Source organism: Cydia strobilella, chromosome 4 (assembly GCF_947568885.1).
Source record: "Cydia strobilella chromosome 4, ilCydStro3.1, whole genome shotgun sequence".
NCBI classification, from domain to species: Eukaryota; Metazoa; Arthropoda; class Insecta; order Lepidoptera; family Tortricidae; genus Cydia; species Cydia strobilella.
The window spans coordinates 18,595,525-18,617,521 of NC_086044.1; the positions used below are offsets into that span (position 1 = coordinate 18,595,525).

Consider the following 21,997-nt stretch of genomic DNA (forward strand, 5'->3'; position numbering starts at 1 on the left):
TTATCGTAAAGCCGTAATATTGGTAGGTATCGTTTATAAAATCGGGTCGGTATCGTTAGACCGATTTAGGCCGGAGCAAATTTGTTAAAATCGGCAAGTCTCCATCTGTTTTATCGACGCGTTGGTGGTAATTCTGTGCGCGCGCATCTTCGATTTTCCAGCGAATTAACCCCCTGCCAGCGCTTCAATCAGAGATAACAAGTTATATTTATTCTGCTATAAACATTTAACATTGGTAACTGAATATCAGTGTTGAACGAATAATTTTAACCCAAAAATAACACACCGTACAGTTGCACAGTTTAAATATATTAAAGGTATACTCGGAAAAGCGTTCGTAAATTCTTAATCAAATAAAACAATATCGCAACTATCATAACGGAGTGTCAAAATTAACAATTAACTGATTAACTGGTATACCTACTATTTGAGTGTTAAAATATCGCCATTGTATCGGGGAGGTTTTCTTGCTACTGAAAAGCGCTGAAAACGCTGATTATCATAAATTGGTCGCACGCAAATATTTACATCTCGCCCCATACATTGTGGTAATGCGAACAAATCAAAATGTGTGTCCAATCCTCGCAAGTACAGTTTACCGGTGTATTTTTTAATTTAGTCCAGTCAAAAATCGTTCAAGGCAATAAAATTGACAAGTAATATGATATCGGCAAGTCTTTGATTTGGTTCCTATTTTGACGTGACGATGAGAAATAAAATGTACGGCGACAATTAATTCTACAATAGTTTGACGTATTTGTGAACAAGATGGTGATGGGGCTGCGATTTCGACTTCAGCGGGTAAGTTTTGCTTTAATTAATTATATTCATATTCTAAATAGAAAGAGGTCTGCTTAGAAACAAGTATGGAAGGTAACGAGTTAACAGTTTATTAGTGATGATGCATTGCTTTGTGCTTACTATGATATATATGTGGTTCGAAGTCTTGGTCAATGTCAAGGTCGCGGTGGGAAAGGAAATAAATCTCCGTCAATACTCTAGTTAAAGTAGGCTGTCGCGTGTAGGTATGGGATGTGACGCAGTTGTAGCTTTCAACTAAATTAACATTACGAAGTATGATATAATAGAAACAGAAGAAATACTTAGGTACCTAAATTACACTTATTTTGTATTGAGTCGTCTTTACAACGCAATTTGGGCAGATTATGCATTTTTCAGACAAAAATGTAAAATATTTTGCATGGTAATTGTGTCCATCACATACCTAAGAAGTGAATTGTACATACATTACATAGGTACAGTCATGTTGTAGCAGTTTTTCTTATCCAAATTATATTTAACGTTTAAAACATTTTTAAGATATATAAGCTTGGAACTGTCTAGATCCCTTACTTTTTAAACTGTTGTTAAGAAAGGACTACTCCCACTATAGCCCTAACGCATTTTTTGTTCTATGAAACTTATGTCAAATTTGTGACTTTTCCCCATTATACTATTCCATAACTCTATACAGAAGCCACATAGCTATGATAATTTAATTCAGTTCAATTCAATTATTTATTTCGAATCATTTTGATCCATATAAATAAATAGCGCGGTTTTTTCTGAAGTAAATACTTCACTAGACTTCCGCCTATGGCTAATTGGCTAATTTAACATCTTGGTACTAAAGTTTCCAAACAACTAAGCACGTATGATGCTTCTAAGAAACAAGTATGATGTTCTTCGGTTCTCGTGTCGAGAATTCCCCTAAACAGGTATGATGTTAAAACCTAAGCAAGTAAGCGGGTTGATTTCATTTATAGCGCAAATTAAAATAGCCGAGGTAGTGAGTTCAAGCCTCCACGGCGCTCGATTGTCCCCCTTGATTATACCCCCATATCTATCATTACTTGGGGGGACAGATGGTAGTTTTTGTACGTTTTCCTTCATTTTTAGGGTTCCGTACCCAAAGGATAAATACGGGACCCTATTATTAAGACTCCACTGTCCGTCTGTCTGTCACCAGGCTGTATCTCATGAACCGTAATAGCTCGACAGTTGAAATTTTCACAGATGATGTATTTCTGTTGCCGCTATAAAAACAAATACTAAAAAGTACGGAACCCTCGGTAGGCGACTCCGACCTGCACTTGTCCGGTTTTTTTTTAACTGTAACTAAATTTAGGCCCGCCACTTCACAAAATTGGGCATTTTACATTTTCAAAAAAAAAACGGGTTATGCCTTGTTTACCAAATTCCAAATCTGTAGCGCAGGTAGTTTTCCGAAATATTTATTGATGTGATGTGACAGACAATATAGAAGGACAGAGTCACACCATAAGGGTTCCTTTTTACTTTTTTGATACGGATACCTAAAAAGCAAACATATCGTGTACCTAATGTCATCTTAAATAGTTTTTAGTGGTAAAAATAATAAGACCCACAATTTATTTAATAAGTGCATGGGATTCAGATTAAAGGTTATTAGTTTTCGTACACTATTTTTATTAACAACCTATGTGTAAATTTAAAAGTGGAAAAATTACTGCCTTGGGTGAGACTTGAACTCACGGCCTCTGGATCGATACTCCAGTATCAATGTTATCAATTTTTGTTTTGTACAATAAAGTGATTTACTACTACTACTACTACTTTACCACTTTGGAAGTGTCTCTCGCGCAAACTATTCAGTTTAGAAAAAATGACATTAGAAACCTCAATATCATTTGAAGACCTATCCCACACGTATATAGATACCCCACACGTATAGGTTTGATGAAAAAAAAATATTTTGGGTTATAAACAATTCTTATTCTTATTCTTATTCAGTTCTAAGTATGGGGAACCCCCAAAATTTATGGTTTTTTCTGTTTTTGTGTAAAAATCTTAATGCGGTTCACAGAATACATATACTTACCTAGTTTCAACAGTAATAGTTCTTATAGTTTCGGAAAAAGTGGCTGTGACATACGGACGGACAGACAGACAGACATGACGAATCCATAAGGGTTGCGTTTGATGACTATTGGTTAGCCGAACTATATTTTATATTTATTCTATGAATACTGTCCGGGAATTGTGGACATTTAAATATGATTCGATAGCTTTAGGGGAGCAGAAACGAAAAGTTGACTTCCAGAGCAAGATTTTACTGACAACTGACAAAATATAAAACAATAGAATACAGTGAAAAACATAGACAAAAGGAATAAAAAATATAAACAATATAAAACCTATTTACCTACTATTAGTCCTCGTCAAATACTAAATTTAGCACAATACATATCCAAAATTTATTTCAACAGAAGAGGGACTAAGGTACCTCTGCCTTCTCTCTTGTGTTACCGCTGCATTCAAAATTTATCAAAAAGAAGTCATAAAAAGTTAAAATGGTCATAAAGTAACTATATACTTACAAATAGCAAACCATATCACAAGTTTTGCAATGTCATATAAACTCCCAACCTAATTTAACTAGGTACCGGTACATTTTAAAAGGAAGAGAAAAAAGTGCTACTGCTAAATAATGCTGAAGACCAAAAGCCGATTACTAAGGACACCTAGGTACAGATTTCCACTGAAATCCTTTTCGTTCCGAAGTAGACATTTCTCGGAGTAAATCGTTTTCCAACCCTATCTGAAAGTGACACTGGTAGGTATTTATTGAGCAATAAAATTTACTTTCCACTTAATTCGATTCAACAGGCGGTCCACGCCTGTTGTTTTTGCCGAATGAAACTAGCTTCAAGTTTCAATCGAATAAAACAGTGGCACGAAAACTTCCGGCCGGACCGCACGTGCGGAAATACGAGGGAAAATCTATCATTAAAACTTTTTTCCGAGCCTTTTTTTAATTGACAAAAGTGCAAAGTATATAAAGCTTTTTTAAACGGCTGCTTATGTAATTCGTGCGTTTAGTGCTTTTGGTTACTGGCAAAAAAAATGGAAATAAAAGTTGATGTGGTAAGTATCTTTTTGTGTGAAACGTTTTTGTTTGAATTTGAAAAGGATAAATAAATTGGAGTTGATTGATTACGGTAGCAAATAATGGTAAGGTAACCATTGTGTATGTTTATGAAATGTTTCGCTATCTTTCTGTCCTGGGTTATTTATTATTTATTTATTTATTTAATCTTTATTGCACAAAAGAAAATACAAATGTACAAAAGGCGGACTTAATGCTACCAGGCATTCTCTACCAGTCAACCTTATCCTGTAAAATAAAGCTGTTGGAATAAGTAGTCACCTGCCTGCCAGTGTGGACACCCAGATCATCGAACACATAGTGCTGGAGTCTGGAGTATCTTCTCACAAAATACATAGGCCATGTGAATGACTTCTATTCCCCAAATCCGACTGAAGACGCGGCTTCAAACCTGAGTGAGGATATAATTTTTGATTTTTAATTGATAACAATTAAAAATCAAACCTATAAAGGTATATTCTCTATAATTTTAGTAGTAGTAGTATTAATCACTTTATTGTACACAACACATGTTTACAAAAATAAATTACAGTAATGGAAGTACAGAGGCGAACTTATCCCTATAAGGGATCTTTTCCAGCTAACCTTCGAGTAGATGAGTGGAAAACTATAACCAGGTCAGATAGACAAACTTACGGGATGTGCAAATTAATATTTAAAAAGTAAACTATTTAACATAATTTTGTATCCAGTGACGTGTAATAAAGCCATAGGAAAAATAAATATATAAGTAAGTGTCCATATAAAAAATCATCTAACCCACAGGATTCCCGTTTCTACATCTTATATGACGTAGGATTGTTTAGATTACGGTACGAGTAGAGACGATGTGTTTGGCTCTGAGCTCTGAGACAACCAACAAGGACCAAACAAACGCTACATACTTATAGGTATAGTAAAAGCTCTACCATGTTACTATACCGACGGTACTCGGTACTTAATTGTTAATTCAAATGTTTAACTAATACTTTTATTTGTCAATTCTAAATGTACTCACTATTTTCCATGGATTTATTTGCTAATTGTAGAAATTTCAGACTGTAAATTAAACCCTTAAAAACATGAATTTAATCTTCCTTTGCATCTACAGGTAGAGCAAAAAGGATTATCTTTTATAAAATTTTAAAAATCATTAAAAATACGAGGGTGTTGATTAGAAAACCGAAACGACAATTAAGTTTCAAAATATTGATATAAATTCCTTCTGTATCATAATTTGCAATCTTTCTCAATTAAGTATTTAAAAAAATTGTTCATTTGTTTTTCAAAAAAACTATTGAGGTTTGAAGCTGATTACCAGAGTATTTGTCAAAAAAAAAGGTTTGTGCATATTGGCCGATGACTCGCAGATTAACATGCACGGCTACCGTTGCGATGGCAAAAATTAAGTTTTTCTTTGAATTAATACTCCATTTGCAACATTTGCAGGATTTGGACCCCTGCGACTTACATATGTGTCCAAATTTCATAAAGTGGCTAATACGACAAAGTTGACAAAAAAATCCACCAACACCAAAATAATTGACGCCACAAGTGGCTATGTTGACGGCCTTTACAGAAAATTTAATGAAAACGGAAAAATAGCCCGGAAAAGCCACGGTTTACTTGTATCGAGCTAGAAGGAGCATATGTAGAAAAATAAATTAGTCAGAAACTTTGTTTTTTCGTCTTATCTTACCAACCCACCCTCGTATGTATCTAATGATTCTTAGGTGTAAGACACATTGCTAATAAAATAAACAATATATTTTGAAGTTACATCTGGAAAAAGAGTGCTCAAAATGTTTTATTACCTTACTCATGCACCGATTTAAAGTTTTAAAAAAAAAGCGAAATTTCCACATGAAAAATATCGTAAACTTCGCACATTTTGTATGGGGAAAATTATAATTTACCAAAATGAATACTTTATGATTTTAGTACTGTAATTGTATATTCGAACTGTCTGTATCATAACTCAATAAAAGTGATCATTTTCCGGGCTCGACAACCGTGTCCCTGACAATATGCCTAATGTTAAAATTAACCGCAGCCAATTAACGAACATGGACAACGAATCACACGCCAAATAATAATAAGGTCATGGTCATCAGTATATTGTCGAATAATTCGTTTCAACTAAGTTAACGCCGAAATATTAGGACCTTGCTAAAGTTGATCGAATGAAATTTGTGATCGAATTAACTCCTTCGTGATGTGGTGCTGGCGAAATATATGCTTCAAAATCTTCAAATTTCGAACCAACGCGTCTATCCCTAAAAAAAAACGTAAAAGCGAGATTCCACCACCTGCTTGCGAAGGATCCTGGAGTTTTCGGTCACATTGCCCGGAATTACGGACATAACCTCGAACGACTGATGGTTACTGGAAAGGTCGACGGAAAGAGATCATCCGTATGACTCAGATAAGTATTAAAATTATTTTAAAGCGGGAAATTCACAATTTTTAACAAACAAATGGACAGCAAGTTATCGTCTTAAGAAACGCGACTGAGTGCTTTGAAACAGATGCATGGTCCCAAACGACGGATCGCACGCTATTATACAAAGTGTGATACACAAATTTCATGCTTGCATTGGTTAAAAATTACTTACCTATAGCTTTCAATAATCTTTAACAAAATTATAACCGCTCGCGCTCTTACAAAACCGTATAATACAACAACAACACACAACCTTTACAAGCCATTATTTTATGATCTTCATCAGCAGTTCCACTTTACGTAATGGTGTTTTCTTCGAGCAAATGCACGAGTTAGGTACCTACTATTATATCAATACTCAAACCACCATAACTATAAAATTTCAAAACGTTCCTCGACAAATTGCTTAATATTTTACGATTTCGTCAAGTCTTTATTTCACTGCAATTTTTCGTCACCCCGCTTTTTTACTACCTATTTTAACCTACATTTTTTTTTATTTATTTATTTATTAAAATATAAAATACAAAATATAATCATAGCCCCGCAAAACTCAATAAAGAGTTTGTCTGTAGGGTCATCAGTCTCTAGTTACCAATGTACTTAACTTATTTAACTAACTTAATTATAGTAGTGCAATTACTACAAAATATTATGAATGAGTTAAATGACTTAAGACTGTCTAATCGTCCACTAACCAAGATACTTACATTATCGAATAATGTTTTTCGAGTAAATGAACTAAGTAATTAGCAATTAATCACTCTGAGGTAATGGTCTATTAGGCTTTGAGCTAATTTACTTCATTACGGTGTTTGGCCAACACTGTCATGGTAGACCAATGATTGATGGTAGGGCTTCCCCGTATTGTGTGGTTGGTTGACATTATTTGTTTGGCCAGACGTCATTTGTTAAGCAACGACCGGGTCAATCAACTCTTCTCTCCCACAAAACTCCCAAAAAAGCAAGTGAAAACACTAGAAACAGTAGTATATTTTCTTTTTCTTTTATACATATTCTCGTTAACTATTAGACATAAGGTAGGTAAATAATCAAAACTTTGATACAAGCCTTTGAAGTTGTAAGACAGTTATGCTGTTACTCGTGCTGTTTGTAGTGTTATCGCCGATTTGTAAAACCCTCATAAAAATACCATTTTCAAAATCCGTTGGCTGACACACAGGGTTCGTACGTTACCTAAAACGAGAAATTTTCCTCCTGTGGTTTAATTCTATTTTCCATAAATCTGTAAATTCCTGGTTGGATGGCTGGAAGACAGGAATCACACCTCCACATACATACCTGACTGGTTTGTTGTTTGGAAAATTTTCTCACCTAACTATCATAATCATTCATATCACATTGCTGTTCGTTTGCTTACGAGTATCTTAAATTATGTCGACCACTTAACAAAATGGCTTTTAGTCGTATTAGAAAGCAGGGTTAGTTATGAAAAATTAAGTACTTTGGCAATCATCGTTCTTCGCCGAAGGGAGGGTTCGTGAATCCCGATAATATTTTTTTTTATAATAGTTTTTATCCCGGTTACCATCACTAACGGGATGAAATTGAAGAAAAGAAAGACAGCAGTGTACGCTGTGTACGTATGTGTAATTGTGTGAAAGGTAACTAAGTGTATTTCACGCGGCATCGTAGGCAGAGGCCAATAACTGCATAAACACTAGCAAAATGAGTACCTTTTTAGGGTTCCGTATCCAAAGAGTAAAGACGGGACCCTATTACTAAGACTCCGCTGTCCGTCTGTCCGTCTGTCTGTCACCAGGCTGTATCTCATGAACCGTGATAGCTAGACAGTTGACATTTTCACAGATGATGTATTTCTGTTGCAACAACAAATACTAAAAAGTACGGAACCCTCGGTGCGCGAGTCCGACTCGCACTTGGCCGGTTTTTCCATTCTACAGCCAGGTAAAAAAGTAGTCACTGTTACAGTTATGTATATTGTGTACGAACACCAGACCGGCGCGTTTCAATCGGCGCCTCAAGGGCGTTCGAATTAGCCTCCGTGTGATTTGAATACCGAGTGCCGCTAAGTGCTTTCCCTTTGCGGGCGCAAACAATTCTTCATTACCGACGCTTTATGACCGCTAAACAACCTGGCACAGAGGTATTAGTTTTTATACCTGCAGGCAATTATACTGTTTCTGAAAAAAAAACGGACAAATGCCTGGGATCAAGGCTCGCATCATCTGTCCCTTTGTGTCGTTGACTAGATCCCATAATGAACAATGTTTTCTAAGAAAATTTAGCCGTGACAGACGGACAGACAGACATACACACAGACACACGAGTGATCCTGTAAATAATCAATTTTTACCTTATCATTTTTTTTATACTACGTCGGTGGCAAACTAGCATACGGCCCGCCTGATGTTAAGCAGTCTCCGTAGCCTATGTACGCCTGCAACTCTAGAGGAGTTACATGCGCGTTGCCGACCCTAACACTCCTCTCCCTCGAGCTCTGGCAACCTTACTCACCGGCAGGACAACAAGGCTATTAGTAGGGTCTAGTGTTATTTGGCTACGGTTTTCTGTAAGGTGGAGGTACCTCCCCAGTTGGGCTCTGCTCTAGATCTGGAATGACATCCGCTGTCCTGTGCCCTACCACACAAAGCGAGATATCATTCGCAGTGCCCATACCTCTCTTTTGGACATAGTTTAAGGACATACCCGGGTCCTGACGTAGTTTATGGACATACCCGGGTCCCAAAATTTCGTTTAAGATTTGGAACCCTAAAACAGGTAGAAAATAATTACACGTATGGTATAGGTATTATATCGTCAGATGCGAAAGCAAAGAGGCATGATATCGATGGCTATTAATAACTGTTCTATAGCGAGTATAGCGACTAACATAATATGTTAGCATAATAATAGGTATTTGGTTTGGAATACCCAGCCGCATAATTGCATGGCCACTTTATGAATGAATTCATTTATAATATGTCCGTGCAATTTTGCAGCTCGCTGTTCGTACTTCGTACGGTTACTGTACTTTCAAATGTACATAGGTACGTCCGTGACCGTACATCCAACGTCCGTCAACGTCAAGACGTTTCAACGTTTGACCCTCGGGTAGTCAGGTTTTAAGCTATTCAGACATTTTGTTTGTTTACATGGGTAATATTTTAGGGTGGAATTATGACGTATACATACGATTCGATACGACTGTACGGTGTACGGGCACTAAAAGTCAGCACGCTTGCCAACAAGCGTAGGTGTCTGAAATCAATCGGCTAAAAGGGACAGCTAACAGCCAAAGTGGGGTGGAATACTAATAAATCTAATAATTTTATTGTTTACGACTTCAATAAAAACGACGTAAAATTAGGTCGTCGCGGCCGTATACTATATAGACCTAAGTACCTATTCGCTACTCATATATTATATTATAACCATATAAGCTGTATAAGGCCTATACTAGTAACATAATATACGGTGTGCGTTTTACGGTTTTAGATTTCTACAACAACGATACAAATCTTTATAATCAATAATGTTAAAATCATTTCGATATGATTTGATAATATATGATGTTGCAGGCTGTTAACCTTTCTGGTTGAAGAAATAGAAATAGAAATGCCACTGTTGACAGCTGACAAATCATATCCATAACAAATTCATTACCATTATTACAAACAGAATAAGCCTCCTGACAGCTTACGCAGCGTACGAGCGTACTACGTTGGCGAAAGACACGCGAACGCGAAGCGGCGCGACGCGGTGCGGCGCCGCGCGGGGTGAATCAATCCTTTGATACCTATAGAAGTGTCCTACGTGTACTTACGTGGGCGATCTCGTTGCGAACGCGAACGCTTTGGGCCCGCCGCGCCGCGCCGCGCCGCTTCGCGTTCACGAGTATTCGCTTACGTAAAACTGGCCATACAACACTAGGATACGTCTGCGCAGTTTTGCATGTACAGTTCAACTGCACAGTCGAAGCTGGTTAGACAACTGCCACATACGCTACGTTTTACCTGTGCAGTTGTCAAAACTGCGCAGGCATACCAGCATATGGCCAGCTTAAGACGCAGCGTTAGCATGACTTGCGCTGTCGCTCGCTCACTTAATACTTTAAGTCGCACGTCGCACTTGACATATGGAGTCGCGCGTGCAACATTACACAGATGCTAAGCGGTCTGGATTAATTGTCGTATTAGAGCGAACTAAGAAAGACACTGTATAAGTAAAAAGGACGTTTAGTGAGCACTAGACTATAGAGCCCCTGTAGCGAGGCTTTGACCTGTTTACGACGATATTAATTGCTACAGTTATTAGTCGTTTAAGCCCGTTAGGATACGGCCGTAAACAACAAATGGCCGGTACTTATCTATTCTACGGATAATATGGAATACATGCAGCCTTTAGGCGGAGCATGTCTCATTCTAAGGAGGTCAGTTTCGAGTTAGGACAGTTTCTGAGTTTGTCACTTTCTGAGTACTTCACATTCTAAGTTTGTCACTTTCTGAGTTCGTCACATTCTGAGAACGCCACTTTCGGAGGACGCAACTTTCCGAGTTCGTCACTTTCTGAGTACCTACGTCAGTTTTTTAGCATAGTAAGATTTAAGCGTACCTATACCGGCGTGAACAATGGATACCAGCAATCATAGTAGCTGTACTGTAAGACAGTTTCCCGTTATAAATAAGTAAATAAATAAATAAATAAAGATTTGTATTGCCCTTTTATGGCCACTAAAAAAACAACCTGTATGTCATACATAAAAGCGGGTTATGCAGTACAGCTAATAAGATTGCTGGTATCCATTGTTCATGCCGGTATAGGTACGCTTAAATCTTACTATGCTAAAAAACTGACGTACTCAGAAATTGACGAACTCAGAAAGTGACGTCCTCCGAAAGTGACAAACTCAGAACGTCTAACTCGAAACTGACCTCCTAAGAATGTGACATGCTCTGCGTAAAGGGAATAGGTACATCCTATCTAATGGTACGAAATAATCACCGCACTGACCCTTTAAAACCTCTTTAAAATCCTCATACTAAGTATATTGTATTTGAAAGAATCTGAATAATAATTGGCCTTATTTGTTAAGAAAAGATTCATACCTCTCTTGAAAACTACCTGAGTACCTCTATATCCTGAGTAGCTGGTGTAATATCAACGAACAAGAATAACTAAAGAAGTCTGCCCAGAGCACAAAAACCGGCCAAGTGCGAGTCGGACTCGCGCACGAAGGGTTCCGTACCATTACGCAAAAATAGGCAAAAAAATCACGTTTCTTGTATGGGAGCCCCACTTAAATATTTATTTTATTCGAAGTTTAGTATTTGAGGTTAGTAGCGCTGGTGGCCTAGAGGTAAGAGCGTGAACTTGCAATCCGGAGGTCGCGGGTTCAAACCCCGGCTCGTACCGATGAGTTTTTCGGAACTTATGTACGAAATATCATTTGATATTTACCAGTCGCTTTTCGGTGAAGGAAAACATCGTGAGGAAACCGGACTAATCCCGACAAGGCCTAGTTTCCCCTCTGGGTTGGACGGTCAGATGGCAGTCGCTTTCGTAAAAAGTGCCTACGCCAATTCTTGGGATTAGTTGCCAAGCGGACCCCAGGCTCCCATGGAGCCGTGGCAAAATGCCGGAACAACGCGAGGAAGATGATGAGAATTTGAGGTTATAGCGGCAACAGAAATACATCATCTGTGAAAATTTCAACTGTTTAGCTATCACGGTTCATGAGATCAGCCTGGTGACAGTCAGACGGACAGACAGACACACAGACAGACAGACGGACAGTGGAGTCTTTAGGGTAGGGTCCCGTTTTTACCCTTTGGGTACGGAACCCTAAAAATGACCCCACGGGAAGCCGCGCATGAGGTTAAACATATAGAATTTTATTTTAGCCAATCAAAACTTTTAATGACCAATCACAACTTTTTTGAGCGGAAAATGGTGTATTGTGTAATAGGTACTTATTCAAAGCTGCAGACGGCACGGCGGGGTATATTTATAGAGAAGGGATAAATTTCAGCGATGTGTCAGAAAGTCAAATCGTCATTATTCGAAACCAAAATGTACTAAGAGCTTCGTCAATATATATTCCGTCGCTGTACTTTAAAAAGTATAGGTTCGAAATCTCAAAAAAAAAACATTGCTAAAGAAAAAATAGCCACAACCGAATACAGAACCTCCTTCTATAAAATTGAAGTCGGTTAAAAATGGCTTGTTACCTTTTTGTCTAAAGGATTTTTTTATTTTAGGGAATTAAAAACGACAACTTACAACACCAGAAAATTATGATTTTTCCCTACGCAGGGACAAGCCCTGTTTACAATCTTATGGATGGATACACTAATAATTCTATGCCAATTTAACGTGTAGGTCTTTTTACAGCACACGGTCCACCCATCTGAGCCCACCAAGCCAGTCCAGAACCATGTCGGTCCTCCCAAGCCATACGGCTCGTGGTGCACCCCTGACGCTTCTCCAGCTCATGTGCCGTAAGTTGAGATTGCAATAGCTTAGCTTTTACGAATTGTTATGTACCAATAACATGAACAGTGTGGATATTTGGTATGTCCTCAATACTATACGTAACGCGTCGTGATGATCCCTATGACAGTATTATCATTCGACGCGCGAGGTATACTTAAAGACCCGAATACTAAAGATAAAGGAAATCTAGATCGCGTTAAAATAAAAGTTGCCTGTATTTGACGATTTTTTTCATTGGCAAGGAGAAATCCTTACCTGTTAATGATTTTTAAGATAATCAGTTGTCTTTTTCAGCATAACACACACAAATTCTAACAACGAAAATAAGACAGAGATTCGGGATTTTAACGCTCAATGCAAAGGGTAAGAGTGCTAATGTACATGTTCTTTATATGTTTAATCTTGCGACGCGTACCTAAGTAGTTTGATTCACAAAACTGACGCCAGCTCTTATGAAACCTGTTATCAAAGAATGTTTTTTGTTAAAAAAAAATAACTATTTTTTTTTCTAAAGAACAAAATTACATATTTACTTTGCACTAATCTTATATTTTTTAATTTTTCCACGTCGTTCTTTTTTTTGTTTGAAATGTTTATTTCTCATCGATTAACTTTGACATACAATAACAAAGATATTTTCAGAATTTTATTGCCACCGAAGAAAGTCCGCCTGTTCCCATCAAGCCCCCCGCACGAGTACAAGGGCAACACCGTCATCTTCGAAGACGATGAAACAGAGCTGAAGGACTTCAAGCGTTCGGAAATTATTGGAGAGCCTCCTAAATGGTAGGAACTACGATGTTTTCGATCAATAGATTATAGGTAACTTGTAGTTAACTTACTTAACTGCTCTTTGCCTACATACTTACTTATAGATAGATTAAGTATCTAACAAACCGATAGAAAAATCGATTTTTATCTTATTTTTATAGACTCCATTACACTGGACTATAAGCAGCTAATGTTTAATGACCGACATTGTAAAAATTAACTAGACACTACAGTAATGCTTTCACGTATTTGAAATAAATAAATTCAAGTAATGAGTCCGAAGCGAAATGCTTCGTATTCGGATATTTCTTTTTTACATACAACAGGAAAAAATGCATTTTAAGTTGTGAGGTTTGAACCTAATTGTTGTATAATTACAATAATTAAAAACTTTGTGACGTCTTCAGGAATCATCCAGAGAAGAAGGCGCCTCCCGTAGAAACTCCACAAAGCCCGGTGCCATCCTCGCCGTCCCGCGCCAAGAAATGCAAGGGCTTCTTCAGGCTGCCCGACTGCTGCGATCCCTTCGTCACTATCGATCCTCAAGGTAAAGAGTATGAACGTATTCTTTTTAATACCACGTCGGTGGAAAACCAGCATACGGCCCGCCTGATGGTAATCAGTCGCCGAAGCCTATGGACTCCTTTTTTGAAGAACCCCCTCTGTACTGTAGCCCCTCGAGAAACCTCGGCATCGGTTCCATAGCCGGAGCATCCGCGGGAGGAAATTCCTCTTAAACAGTACGCGACCATTTAGGTTCTAGGGTGTGAGATGAACACCCTGTCGACGGCGAGCGGTGCGGTGATAGAAAGCGGCCGTTGGCATCATGTCAACCAATTCTTTATAGTTTAGTTAGACTTTAGAGTACAGCCCATTGTACAAGCATTCAAAGCAGGAAATTTTTGCTATTGTTCGCAAAAGAACTATAAGTAGTTGCGTTTATCCAAGGACTTGAAGATTCGCTTACAAGTGTTATACCTATACTTAAAATGTCAACACATTTTCTGCTTGTGGGCCGTCTTCGTCTTATTTGCTTGTGCATTCCCAGAATTAAGGTGTTCTTCAATATTTGCATATCTACTAAACAAGTTCAATTCACTAGAAATAACAACTTGCCAAAAATAAGACTCCGACCATTATAAGTATTCATTCTTACTGACATGGCAATGACATATCGCATAGGAGTGCTATACTTGACGCAGCACTTGACATGAACACTTAGCGTGGTCGAACTCTAACAGCATTTTAACTTATAACTGTCACAAAAATGATTGACGCAAATTCAGAATGATTCCAATTTAACGGATTTCTCTTATTCCCAGGACGACTTTACATCACCTGGCTTCTCTTGGTAACTTTGTGTTATTGCTACAACGCTTGGTGCGTTGTCTTAAGAGCCACATTCCCTTACCAAACCTCAGAGAACACCGTTCACTGGATGATGGCCGACTACTTCTGCGACCTGGTCTACTTGCTGGACGTGGCGTTTATCAAGCCTAGACTCATGTATCTGCATGAAGGGTTCTGGGTAGATGATCCGGGGGAGACTAGGAGGAATTATAGGAAGAAAATACAATACAAGGTGCGTTTTCATTCGTTGAATTGCTGAGCTATATGTAGTATTTTCAACGTACGTATGTAGTACGGTGACAGATGTATTATGTAATCTCCTGATTTTTTTTTGTAGTAATCTCGAAAAACAAAACAACTGCTACTGATTTCGCACTGCAGTACTGTCAATATCAAATGTAATCTTGAATTCCTTTTTGCGTCACTGATAAGCTTTTACCTTTTTAGTAAATATAAAGGACGTTATTGTCATTGAATTCTGCTTCTATATTTCAGTTCGACATAATCTCCCTTACTCCGCTGGACTTCCTGTACTTCTACTTTGGGACACACATGGTCATCTTACGCTTTCCTCGGCTGCTGAAACTGCAAACCTTCTGGGAGTTTAATATAGCTGTCGACAGAGTGCTTTCGTCACCATATGTGGTCAGTAAGAACTTAAGTAGATAATGATTTTCTTTTGCATAATCTTCAATTTTCTTTAAATTTCACTCCATATTAAAGGAAAAAAAATCATTCCTTGCAAGCATATAAAAAGACGTAATTTATATAACAAGTGAAATTATCGGGGGTGGTCTTGGAGACCCAAAGGTATTCCTTAAAACTCGTAGTGTACCTTACTAGTTAGACCGAGGTAAGTCTGTAACGATTTTGATAGCACACGCAGTGCAAGTGTTATTTATACGTCATAATTTCATAGAAGTTTGACGTTCAAAATAACACTTGCACTGCGTGTGCTATCAAAATCGTTGCAGACTTATCTCGGCCTGACTCTAACTCCACTAAACGCAAGTAAAAAGTGGCAAATGTATGAACTCGCAATAAACACTGATTTATCCCCGATGTGAAGGCTAGCCACACTTGCCCGTATGCTACACATAAATTATTTCTATTCTATTCGAAATTGGAGGTAAAATCCCTTTACATCTAAATCTAAATGTTTACACCTATACTCGAAAATAAAAGTACAAGCACCACAACAAGCATCTACAACTGATGATATTCTTCATTTCTCACACTGGTATTGAAATTAAGATGAACTTAGCTATTTGGTTTCATTAGGTCCGCATTGGCAAGACTCTGGTGTACATATTTTACCTGATCCACCTGAACGCATGCGCGTACTACACCATGAGCGCCTACGAGGGCCTCGGCATCAACAATTGGGTGTATGACGGGCAGGGTAATGCTTACATTCGGTGCTTCTACTTCGCCACCAAAACTGCCACCTCTATAGGTAAATATGATTAATATGAATTACATGCATTTTGATTTTTGATTTATATGTTGCTGGTAAAGTGGTAAATATGTCTAAGCAGACATGGGCGTGTGTGAATAATAATATTAATTTATTATAAATGTAAAGTGTTTGTTCCTCCTTCACACAATTCCGTCTGAACGGTTTTCTATTAAATTTTAATCAATAATGAACTAACTGCAAGGAAAGAGAAAGTTTCGGGTTTGTTGTAATAAGATACTTTAATTTTTTCAGGAAAGAATCCGAAACCGGAGAACCCTGGAGAATACATGTTCATGACTGTTGCTTGGCTGATGGGTGTGTTTGTATTCGCACTGCTCATTGGCCAGATCCGAGACATCATTGCCACTGCTACTAGAGCCCGGGTGAGTTACAAACATTTATTTGTATAAGGTATTTGTTATAGTGTATTCTTTTTTCTATTCTTTATAATCATAATATGTCCATGCAATTTTTCAGCTCGCTGTACCTAAATACAAAAAATGTTAATCGGTTTACTTTTTTTCTCTCAACATGTAGCATATCTAATCTGTCTTATTATTTAAAGCCGTTACCATTACCTTTGGACGCTGAATTATTGAGTTAAACTATTTACAAACTACTATTACGTGTTACAGTTTACTGGCCACAGCTTAAATCTATCCTAAACATTAGGTTCATAAACCACACGAAAATTTGTAAAACAAAATTAAGTATAAAAAGAAATAGTTATATACATATCATATATTTTTGATTTCAGACGGACTACCGGAAGAGAGTGGACGGGTGCACCCGATACCTGCGAAAGCTGAACATGCCCACGTCTCTTCAGCAGCGTGTGACTTGCTGGTTCAACTACACGTGGAACGAACAACGTTGCTTCGGTGAGAAGTTATTTATATTTTAGCTTGGGGATTGAGAAGAACCCAACAAACAATGTTTTGCTGACCTGGTCTGAACTTGACTTTACCACCGGTGCCTTAATTTACAGTTTAGTTCAGTTCATAGGGTATATATTCTAATTACTAACTAGTTAAACTACATAAGTAACTACAAGAACCAAAAGCAATTGATAGTTTTTTTTCCTGTTAGCGCCTAATTTTGAAATTTGAGTAAATTATGAGATATGCGTAAATTACTCATTATACTCGTAATGCTTCTGTTTATAGACGAGTCAAACATATTGAACACACTGCCGCACAACATGAAACAGGATGTTGCTCTAGAAGTGCACATGTCAACGTTAAGCAAGGTAACTGCTTTGTTTATATAATTTTAACATAAATATACTCACATTGTTAATTTTTTGGATGATATAATTGGGTGATGGGATCTGAAACTCAATGAAACACCGTACCTTCTTACAGATATCAACTTCTAAATTTGTACAGTATGGTACGGTAATGCTATTAACGGATAATACTTGGACAAAGAAAGGGGAGATTATATATAGGTAGAAGCGCGATTAAAGAGTTAGATGTATAAAAAGCCAGTGTTGTCTCACCGATTTTTGGGTGGTGTTATTGGAGACGAGAACGGGCAAAAGTAATACATCAAAGACAAAGATAACGATTGGACTAATTGTATAAAATTATTATCAAAGGCTAGCAAAAAACCCACAACTAGTGTACACGGCCTTTACAAAATCACTTCAATGCGACTGGAGATACCTACAAACAGTATTCGATAAAACTGATGAGGAATTCTATACCTTAAAAGAAATTATAATTTAAACGCTAACACCATCTATTTTAGAGAAGTCTCTCGTCATTAGAACATATATTATTTCCTGTCTCCTCCATGTCCTTTTGTTTACGTCGAATTAAAAAGCCACAAATAAATATGATATTTCATAAACAATAAATTTAAACAGGTGGAACTATTCCGTGACTGCTCGGATTCTCTACTGCGTGACCTGGTTTTGAAGCTGCGACCCGTATCCTTCCTGCCTGGAGACGTGATCGTGCGTCGTGGGGATGTCGGCCACCAGATGTATATTATCAAATCTGGGCAGTGCTACGTGAGTATCTCTGATTTTGTTTTCTTCTCACTAACTAGAATTATTGATTCTTTTGAGTGTAACATGTATAAGATTGATGCCTTGAGTGACGGCTTCAATATTAACGTATAGCGGTTACGAAAACGATCATAAAACTTCTGCCATTTTTCGAGTAATACACCGTTGTAAATGTCTGTAGCTTTGTTTCTCTCGCAGTGCGAAAATCGTGCAGAAACTGCGTTATTGAGATACCGCTTTAAGGATGACTCACGCTAGACCGGGCCGGGCCCGGGCCGAGGCGTCCAACATGTAATTTTCTATGACTGCTGAGTGGTGATCACGTGATACTTTCCATAGAAAACGAAGCGTCGGAAGCTACGCCCCGGTCTAGCGTGAGTCATCCTTTACGCGTGTGTACACGCTGCGAAATTATATTACAAGCCATTTTAATTTTGAAAACAGGTAATGTCGCCAGATGAGAACGAAGTACTGGCTACACTCGGCGAAGGTTGTGTTTTCGGAGAGATCAGTTTACTCGGCATTGATGGGATGAGACGTCGGACAGCTACCGTCAGGTTTGGGCAATTCTGATTTATAATTGCGAGATAGTTAAAGTTCTAAAAAGAAATACTTCATTTAAATAATACCACAAAAATATTGTGCTTCATTCTCACTGACCCCATGTTGGGCGCCAATTTTATTTAAATAAAATAATATTGATCCACATTGCAAATAACTTTCAGTAACTTTTCACTGCACTTAAACGCAACTAACCAAGATGCAAACGCCATACAATCGTAAAGTAATAAAAGCCCAGCAGCGCATGGCCGAGCGACATTACATATTAACGTCGCGTCGCAGGTCACGTGGTTACTTGAACCTGTGTGCCCCACAACTACCTAAAATTGGTCAAACCAAATTGCCAGTAAATAAGAACAAAGAAACTATACTCATCCTTTTCTTTTGGGTGCTAGAACTAATGTAAGACAAAGACAGTATGATTCTCTCTGTCTATGTTTAAAATGAGACAGTCTTTTGACAAACTATTAATGGCGTGCTCCTTCAACTATCGTTTAAATACTTGTTGTGTTGAAATGTTTTGACAGTTTAAATACTAAGTTTAAGATCAAAAAGAACATTTTTCTCACAGGTCACGTGGCTACTCGAATTTATTCGCATTGTCCCGCAACGATTTATACGGCGCGTTACTCCACCACAAGGAGGCGGCGCTCGTGCTCCGACGGCGTGCTGACCAGATCATTAGGCAAAACGCTGCAAGGCACGCTCAACAGCGCATGACCGAGCGACAGGTACATCCTTCCTCATTATCTCACAGGTCACGTTGTTACTTGATCCTGTTCGCGTTGTCCCGCAACGACTGATATGGTGCGTTACAAAACAATTAAGAGACGGCGCTTGTCCTCCGTCGGCCTAGCCGATGTCGTGCTGACTAGATCCCAGGTAGCATTTATACGTCATTATGACGTCCGTTACGTCATTATGACGTATAAATGACGTCATTATGACGTCGCTGACATCACTTAGCTACCTGAAAATACGTTACAAAACTGACATTTTCTTTCTTTTTAAATCGATAGTCTTCGTGATTTCGAGTAGAAATAACCTAAAATTTGAGGTATTTTCGAAAAAAAGAAAATGGTACACTTTTAAGTGAAAATGCCCATCTAATAATCGCGGTTGTAATACACCAATATTGTTCTACAAGCAAGCAAGTAAGTCCTGCCCACTACCAGCAATATCTAGCTACTCTTTGAGCTCTATGTATTTCTTATTGCTGGACAAAGATCTCTTCCCACTTGACTCTAGAAGTAGACCCTTGCCTCCAATGGTGTTAGATACTTGATGTGACTCTAAAACTTTCAAGCTTTTCACAGGCAAGGAAGTCAGCCAGCATAAACGAGGAAACCGGTCTTAGGAGGCGGCGGAACTCGAGCCTATCTAAAAAGTCAAACGAGAGTGGTGGCGCGGGCGGAGGACTAACCGCGGGGACGGAAGTGAGGAGGCTACGAGCTGCCAGTGCACTGTCCAGGAGAAAACTTTCCATAGTCTCAGAAAACAAGGTCAGTTTATCATGCTCCATGCTCTAACAGGCAAGGACGATAGAAATGGAGAGAACTCGCGCTAGAAAAACTGTAATTACCTAAACAGTTGAATAAGTTTTCCAATTGTTGTTATACGTGGTGGAGCAGTATTACAGTAATGTAAAGTAGTGTGGTAGTACCTATGCTATTGTAAGATTAATTATAACATTAAATATTTGCCTTATCCAGACAATGAATTGCGAAGAATCATCCGAAAGTCACGAAGACGTAACAACAGTAGTGGCCCGTCTGCGAGGTCCCGTGCCGAAAATCGTTTTCTCGTCGTCGGATTAATGAAGTTGAGCAGGATTCCCGAGAAAGAAACATGAAGCTGGGTTATGAGAACTCTAAACATCTCTAAACAAACCTTTAAAAGGTGTCGAGTCATGTGGAATGACCATGTTTTATGTGTGTTTTATCAATGAGGCTTCACCTTATTTTATTGGAGCAGTATTTTAATGTTTTAGTATAAGAAATCAGTGTCAAATTACTCTACGTCTAGCAAACGGTATCTAATTTATACTAAATCTGTGATTCCTTCAATAAGTATTTAAAATTTAAAACATAATATTTCTACGAGCCCCACGTTGGGCGCCATTTTACTTTGCTTTTTGAAAAATAGAAACATCCTTTTTTTCTATCGTGGTGTTACAATCTGTGTTAAAGATAGTGTTTTTGTTTTAATGCGGAAGCTCAAATTCCTTCTGTATGACTAATTATTATCTTAGATTAAGAATTTCTATGGTATTAAAAGAAAATACGTATGTCGTATACCTAGATGTTAGATTCTAGTCAAGGATTTTAAAAATAGTGTCATTTAACGTTTTGGCGAATAAGATTTGTATTTATTTATTTAATAATGTTTATACTTGACTTCTTGAGCAAAAATAAGTAAATAAACAATTCTGGGTAAGGAAAGAAACAAATGGGATTTTGGCTGACTAAATATTTTTACTAAATGTCTATGATGATCTAATAAAGAGTGTCTGGCATCAATTTGTTGTTTGATTTTTGCTGGCAGATAAAATGAAATCCTTTCGATCCAGATCCAATTCTTAAAATTGGTTGTAGAGATAATGTATAACAAAAAAAATGACCTATGAATGTATGAATGTAAAAGGAATGTCAATATTTCCTAATCTCAATACCTCTATGTGGTATTTTCTATAAAAAGGGACCTTATTGTCGGTGGCACTTACACCATTATTAACGATGCTCCGATATAAATACAATGCCGCGCGACGCTGTGCAGCGTAAGCGCGATCGACAATAAGGTCCCTTTTCATAGAAAATGCCCCATATAATCGTTGGGGCATATATATATGACGGCGGGATGGCCAAAAAGCGAAGGGCGCAGTACCTCGATGTATTAACTTCACAGTAAGTGTACGCTAGCAGTTCATGAAATAAGCATTCGGAAATATTAACTAGCAATATCAAGAAAACACTGCTTATAATTGTATTATTGAGGTAAATTCGAACAACTTAATTT

General features: G+C 37.9%; 1 protein-coding gene across 2 annotated transcripts; it reads left to right on the top strand.

Annotated features, from left to right (window-relative positions):
* Positions 1–481: 481 nt before the first annotated feature.
* LOC134740785 (cyclic nucleotide-gated cation channel beta-3-like) lies at positions 482–21,501 on the top strand. Of its 2 annotated transcripts, none has more exons than XM_063673400.1 (16): positions 482–801; positions 12,726–12,832; positions 13,122–13,190; positions 13,470–13,613; positions 14,006–14,145; positions 14,921–15,180; positions 15,444–15,593; positions 16,230–16,404; positions 16,660–16,790; positions 17,165–17,288; positions 17,574–17,656; positions 18,278–18,424; positions 18,866–18,978; positions 19,554–19,713; positions 20,299–20,484; positions 20,695–21,501. In XM_063673400.1, the coding sequence occupies exons 1-16, from the start codon at positions 769–771 to the stop codon at positions 20,797–20,799; spliced, it is 2,127 nt and encodes a 708-aa protein (XP_063529470.1). In that variant the 5' UTR covers positions 482–768; the 3' UTR covers positions 20,800–21,501. The 2 variants fall into 2 exon arrangements, with proteins under 2 accessions (XP_063529470.1, XP_063529472.1); XM_063673402.1 differs by lacking the exon at positions 482–801 and adding an exon at positions 3,787–3,906.
* Positions 21,502–21,997: the final 496 nt, after the last annotated feature.